This window comes from Conger conger, chromosome 5, assembly GCF_963514075.1.
Source record: "Conger conger chromosome 5, fConCon1.1, whole genome shotgun sequence".
Classification (NCBI taxonomy): Eukaryota; Metazoa; Chordata; class Actinopteri; order Anguilliformes; family Congridae; genus Conger; species Conger conger.
Window position 1 is genome coordinate 65,287,185 of NC_083764.1, and position 6,671 is coordinate 65,293,855.

General features: G+C 44.7%; 1 protein-coding gene across 2 annotated transcripts; it reads left to right on the forward strand.

Moving 5' to 3' along the window:
- The first annotated feature begins 526 nt into the window (after nt 1-526).
- Nucleotides 527-6,648, forward strand: LOC133129107 (cold-inducible RNA-binding protein B-like). Of its 2 annotated transcripts, XM_061242947.1 has the most exons (8): nt 527-671; nt 1,638-1,748; nt 1,877-1,983; nt 2,138-2,267; nt 2,655-2,820; nt 2,910-2,968; nt 5,723-5,820; nt 6,039-6,648. In XM_061242947.1, exons 2-7 carry the CDS (start codon nt 1,649-1,651, stop codon nt 5,725-5,727), a joined length of 567 nt encoding a protein of 188 aa, XP_061098931.1. In that variant the 5' UTR covers nt 527-671; nt 1,638-1,648; the 3' UTR covers nt 5,728-5,820; nt 6,039-6,648. The 2 variants fall into 2 exon arrangements, with proteins under 2 accessions (XP_061098931.1, XP_061098930.1); XM_061242946.1 differs by lacking the exons at nt 5,723-5,820; nt 6,039-6,648 and having other exon boundaries at nt 2,910-3,426.
- Nucleotides 6,649-6,671: the final 23 nt, after the last annotated feature.

Below are 6,671 nucleotides of genomic sequence, written 5' to 3' on the forward strand. Positions count from 1 at the left end.
TGGCCCTTTATAACAACAATCAAACTTCCTGTTTAACGTCTTATACAGTGTATTCCTTCTGACAGCTTCCTGTTTTCTGTTCCAAACTTCAGGTCTGTCTCTTCATCAATAGGTACAAAGTTTTTCTCCATTTTGGATTGATGTCGTACACCAAGGATTTTGGGCCTCATGCAAATACCTCACATTGTTAATGTTCTAATATTGGTTGTGGGTCCCTGTCAGTCAATGGTCTAAAAGGAAGCCTGATTACATGAAGAAAATGTCCATTTAAATATGTTTTTTCAGAATCATTCCTTGTGTATTCTATGACGTGACGTATGGAAAGCTAATAAGCCTTACTCGCCAATCAAATGGGCCAGCACGTAGTTGGCGGGTTCTTGGTGAGGAAAGGGTAGGGTACCGTTTTCACCGTAAAGATGCTTTTGTCATCACGTTAACGCGCGGACTTTGTCAATTGGCGGGTACAACCCACGTGATACAAATAGACAAGTCGCAGACCACCTTGCATAGTAACCGAGGTTTAAAACAACGCAAACGCAACTCATTTGACACGACCGGTTTGTAATTATTCATGACGTTCCCTGGGTATATTTGTCACAAAACGGAGGGCGTTTTGCTGTCGTATCACACTGACCGTAAGAGACCAGGTTAAGGACGGAGGCAGAAAAACGGTAACGTTATATCCACTGTGTCGGACACTTGTATCCATTTGCTTCGTTTACAGCTTAGCTAGCTCACTGGTGGTAGCCTACTTGCCCACGTAAATGGGAATTTCATCTTGTAGCCTAGGGGCTAATTAACCGTTAGCTATAGAACAAATATTTGCATCGAGACTAACGTTCACTACCGAGCTAATAACGTCGGTAGATTAAAATGTTAGCTCCCCGAGAATAATGAGCAAGTGATGCGCTTGTCGTGGTAACTTTGCTAGCATTATATTCGCTTAGAATTGAATTATAATTCTGCTGTTACCGTTATTCACAAAGCGGCAATTTGCCTTGCTAGCCTAATTCATTGGGTGAATCAAAATGGCTGAGTGCTAATGCTGGCTAGCCTTTGTTCGTTAGCAGTGTATCACGAGGGGGGTTTTCTGGTTAATTGGCTAGGCTAGCAAACGTTAAGCTTGAAGCATTGCCTTGTAGGTATCCAGACTAATGATAATCACAATAACAACAATAATGGTGGCCATCTTAAATTTAAGGTGCCTTCCTTACTGGTTCTAAGTAACATAAGTAACCAACCTACGGTACATAAACGCGGGAGCAATGTCGTTTTTGGGGTTACAAAATGTATGTTTTGTCAGGGCTGCTGCTTTGCTTTGGGGGGTTTAAAGATGGCCGCGGTGCGGAGCAGGGTTGAGGCGGTGGGAGAAAATGGCGCAGCTCCCCCCACCTCCATTAACCGGCATTGTCTTGGGCCGGGCTACTCGATGATGCCACAAAGGCGTCAACGTTAGCTGAAACTTAGTGAACGCATACATTAATTTCTGTTGCTCTCTTTATATTAACCGTGTTGAACGATTTTCCATAAGTTTCACGTACTTATCGACGACACATGTCATTTACGTTAAGTTGGTGACATCCTGAAAGGAGGTTACCAAGCGCACGCAAAGACTCGATTCACCCTTGATCTTGCAGGAGGTACGACTATGTCTGACGAGGGGAAGCTTTTTGTCGGAGGCTTGAACTTCGATACCACAGAAGAGTCTTTGGAGTTGGCCTTTTCGAAGTATGGCAACATCTCGAAAAGTAAGTAATCTCAATTTTTTGCACATAAGGAAGAGGATCTTTACTTTCGTTCTCGCGTATGGTCAATGGCAATGGAAATCGCGAGGAATGCCCTTCTAATGTGAATTCCTTCAATTCTTGTGTTTCAGTTGACGTGATCAGAGACCGCGAAACGCACAGGTCGAGAGGGTTTGGCTTTGTAACGTTTGAAAACCCAGACGATGCCAAGGACGCCTTGGAAGGCATGAATGGAAAGGTATGCACACCTGAGATGTAGCTAGGATGCACTAGTGTGCTGCTACATGTTTCAACTTGGGGAAAAAAAAAAAAAGAGGTTTTGCTTGGATCCCTGTATTGACAGTCCACCTTGTGCATTGTAATAACCGCCACCCCCGTCTTGTCTCTCGTAGACCGTCGACGGCAGGACGATCCGGGTAGACGAAGCTGGCAAGTCTGGATCGCGGTCCGGAGGCGGTGGATACCGGGGCGGACCTTCGGGAGGCCGAGGGGGCGGATTCTTCAGAGGGGGCCGGGGAAGAGGTGGGCGTGGTTATTCGCGAGGTAAGGGCTGGCGATTGCAAAATGGTGTGCCCCCATTTGCTTTGTCATGCCCTCCTTGATCAATTTATTGGTTCATGTTTTGGGAGGTTAATGGGTGAATGCCTTTGACCCATCTCTCTCTGTCTCTCTCTGTCTCTCTCTCTGTCTCTGTCTCTCTCTCTCTCCTCCTCTCTGTGTGTCTCTGACTCTCTCTCTCTCTGTCTCTCTCTCTCTGTCTCTCTCTCTCTGTCTCTCTCTCTCTGTCTCTCTCTCTCTCTGTCTCTCTCTCTCTGTCTCTCTCTCTCTGTCTTTCTCTGTCTCTCTCTGTCTCTGTCTCTCTCGCTCTCTCTCTCTCGCTCTCTCTCTCTCGCTCTCTCTCTCTCTCAGGTGGAGGAGGAGGAGGATATGGTGGTGGAGACAGGTATGGAGGAGGTGACAGGAGTTATGGAGACAGGAGCTATGGTGGAGGTTATGGTGGTGGTGGCGGATACTCCCAGAGGAGCAGTGGGGGATACTCTGGCGGGGGTGGAGGCGGATACTACAACAGAGACAGGTGAGGTAAATTCCCAAATGAGAGAGCCTGCGTTTAATCAACCGCCAGGGAAGGTCATCACATTGTGCTCACCCAGTTCGTCTTCTCAGGGGGCAGTCGGGCTACGGTGATCGGTCTGGAACGTACAGAGACGGCTATGACAGCTATCGTAAGTATGAATAGGTGTTGAAGCGAAGCTTCTTACCCTGCATCTCGTTGTCAGAAAACACTGTCCATATGCAGGCTTTCCCGTAGTCTTAATGGGAAGATGTAAAAGGTGAACTTAAAATTGGACCCATTGAACAGGCCTGTCAACATGCCATTGTCAAGTCTCTTGCCCTCTTTTGAAAAGGATGCTTAAATGGGAGAGAGGACCAGATCTGGATTTAGAAATCAAAGTCTGGCCCCCCTCCTGCAGTTACATCAAGAATTCACAAGAATAATGTTGCAAATGTCATGGAGGGTCTCTCCATGCACTCCCGGATAGTCCAAGTGTCGCTGTCCAATCGGAATGCAGAAACAAATGTTGACACAGGCATCCTAAATGGCTTTAATACCGGCCTTGAATACCGCAATTGTGCGTGTAATTGACCTGTTTTAGGGGGGTAAGTAGATATGGGGAGTTTGAGCCGGGAGGGGTGGGTGTGGGGGAGGGATGTCCGAATACTTCAGTGCCTTTACACCTGTGCCTGCTTCTTGTCCTCAGCTGCACACGAGTAAAAATCCTCCTGGTTCAAGACCATCCCTTCGCTGGCTGTATTTAAAAAGATGCACTCTTCGAAGAATTTTTATTTTATTTTTTATTTTTCCCCTCTTGTGATCTGAATGTAGTATCCTGTTTAAGTAGCCAAAGTCTCTTTAGAAGAGCCTGTTTTTAAGAGTGGGCACGCATCAGCTGTAGGAGATGGCCATTCCTGTAGCGCTTCATTTTGGTCACTGTAAGATGGCGAACTGTTCACAAGGATTCCTGTACCGCAAGCTCATTACTTACTGGTGGCCCAGAGAAGGCAGTCTTAACGGAAACCTGAACTAAAACGATAAGGCTGGTATTTTTGTTTTTTTGTTTTTTTTTGTTTTTTTAAACTTGTATATCCAAACAGGCTATATTGTTGAATGCAGCTTTTAGATCTTAGAACTCCAGTGCAAGTTCTGTTCATTTGCAACCTCAAATCGAAGATGCATCTCTAGAGTTGGATCACAGCGGAACAACTCTGGCATTTTAAGGCCTTGTTCCCTGTGTTTGTCAATTCAGCCCCGGCAACACTAAACGCTGATCAAATGGTAATTTCTTTTTAACCATGACAAGCTATAAAATGACTGAAAGATTTCATTCTCTTGGGTTCTGTAGTTGCATCTCTTCTGTGCAGCAAGGTGTTTACCCCATTTCCAATAAGCCACCTTCCTTTGTTTAAAAAAAAAAAAAGAAAAGAAGAAAAGAAAGTGACTTTAGAGAATGCCATTATAGGATTGAAAGCTGCTGAAATCTGGTTGGTCGCATGTAAAACCTAGCTATTGCAGGACACAGCCAGTACCCTTGTTCATTGCAACATTTTGAATTTTAAATGTGCTTTCCTGTCTCGGACTGAATCTTCTGAACTTCAACTTTAAAAACACATGTTACTACCAATACTTGTCCCTGCTTGGAACAATGTGCTTTTCTGTTCTGTGTCTCAAAACAACCTTTGAAAGAATCTTTTTTTGTAAATTCTGGCTTCATGAAGCCTATTAAACAGTTGGTTGAAAGTACTCTCGATTTTTCTGTTGTGCCTCAAACTGAATCAGCTGTGCCTCTGGACCGCAGAAAGGTATCTTAAAAATGAATAATTATAAGACTGCTCTAATTGAGCAGTACAGGAGGGCGTATTTCTGGGTAATCCTGCTATGTAGCTTTGGGAGGTCCAAGGGAGTGGTGAAGCTTGTCTAGCCAGGAGCCTTTAAGACATTGCCTTTGCAGTGAAATGCTGAACTCATTCACTGAAATTTGAGTGCAGAAGTTGGGGATCAGGTTCTTTTTTTGGTGATGTCTTGGGCTGTCCTGCTGGGCGCTTCTCGTTGTGTTGTCCCATAATGCTTCACTGCGTCCAAGTGTTCTCTGCTACTGTTCGACTGGGTGGAAAAAAAACCGCCTTGTCCTTGGAGGAGTGTTGGGCCTACCGACATGAGCACCCTGAGACGCAAGCTGCTCTCTTGGCTAGTTCATATGTGGAGATAGGCCTGTAATGTGAGGTAAATACTTTTGCTCTCCTGTTCACATCCTCCAAACTGAGTTCATTTTAAGTGTTGAATCCTACCTCCTCCCCGTCCTCACTTCCAAGATGACAACTCATAGGTTTTTTTTTTTGTTTTTTTTTTTTTTTTGTTGTATTTTAGTGTTCCGTATAACTGCATGGTAAATTTCAAGTGTCGTCTATTTTTAATGTTCACTGGCCCCCACCGATTCCACCTCCTAAATCTTGAAGGCATCCTTAAGTGGCCTTTTTGACTGCCCTTGACCAATGGAATCGCCCACATCCCGATTTCAGAATGTCCCCATTGTTAGTCCTGCAAAATGGTCGTTCTCCATCCATTTTGGGCCTTGCTACAGACCACTTACCTGAAATGAGGCCTTTTTTCCCTTGGAAGTTCTCACGATCACATTTGTTTTTCCACATAGACCTGAATGTTTTGAGGGTGTGTCTGCATTCCAAGTAAAACTTTGCCCTTAAGCTACATGTTGATCTTTGTTACACTTCCTGTTCAGAGCAGGGGTCTTAAAATGGTAAATATCAGCAGTTCATTAGTACAGGGCCATTCATTTAAGTCGTCATGACCTGATGTGATCACTTGCATGTTTTGAGACCTTATCTTGAGAATTGCCTTTACATTAGGAGTCCAGAGATATCTTGGGAGCTGTGAACTGATCTCCTGAATTTGCCTTGTGTAGGTTGAGGGGATCTGACCGTCTGGGTTGAGCCAAACAAGATGGAAGCCGATTAATTGCTGCGACCGCTACGGCCTGGTCCTCTGGGTTAGACGCTTCAGGTGGGTTTACACCAGGGATTTGTCGATGGCTTGTGGGGATGCTCCTTTAATTTACTCCATTCCTTCATAAGAATGGTGCTTCAGGTGTCAATCAGTTGCTAGATGAAACTTGTTACCTCCACCTGGAAGGCAAGTTTATGTGGGGTACAAAAAAAAGACTGTGGTCATTCTGAAAGATTGCTGATGAAAATGCGAGATTTTGTTTGTTTCTTCTCCAGGTGCTGAACTCCAAGGATATTCATGAGTACTTGGATGTTGGGAGTCTGGCAGACTGCTGCCATCGCTATAACGGCAGTCGTCTCCTTGGGATCTGTCTAGCAAGGAGTTCTGGCAGGTCGTCCTGAGGAATGTGCATTCTGGTCTCCTCTCTTCACTCTTCTGAGTTTAAGGACTTGTTATAAAAAATAAAAACAAGAGTAGCCCAAATGTATTTGTCATGTGCAATTACCCTTTTCTTTATCTTGAGTGTACATTGAGTACTGGTATGTTTTGAGTAATTGCATCTTGCATTTGCCATGAGACTTCTCACTCATCCCTGCACATGCATACATGGCTTGGAGCAGTGGTCTCCAAACCTGGACCGGGAGAGCTATAGGGTCTGCTGGTTTTTGTTGTTTCCCTGCACTTAACTGTAATAAACTGCTCTAATTGATTAACTCCCCTCACCTGGTTACCTGGGTCTCAACAGGTGCTGATTTTTAAGGTGAAAACAAACCGGCAGACCCAGTAGCTTTCCAGGCTTAGAGCCTCCATACTTCCACACCATGTTTTTTTTCTCCCCCTTTATTTTTGTATGTGTTTTTGTTTTGAATAAATTATTTTATCCTTCATTGTCCACGTGTGGTCTCCAG

What these genes read in the sequence shown, in the direction of transcription:
- LOC133129107 (XM_061242946.1), top strand. Translation starts at nt 1,649, where the DNA reads ATGTCTGACGAGGGGAAGCTTTTTGTCGGAGGCTTGAACTTCGATACC. An exon ending in GTATGGCAACATCTCGAAAA is followed by an intron (nt 1,749 to 1,876) that starts GTAAGTAATCTC and finishes CTTGTGTTTCAG; the next exon opens with TTGACGTGATCAGAGACCGC. An exon ending in TGGAAGGCATGAATGGAAAG is followed by an intron (nt 1,984 to 2,137) that starts GTATGCACACCT and finishes TGTCTCTCGTAG; the next exon opens with ACCGTCGACGGCAGGACGAT.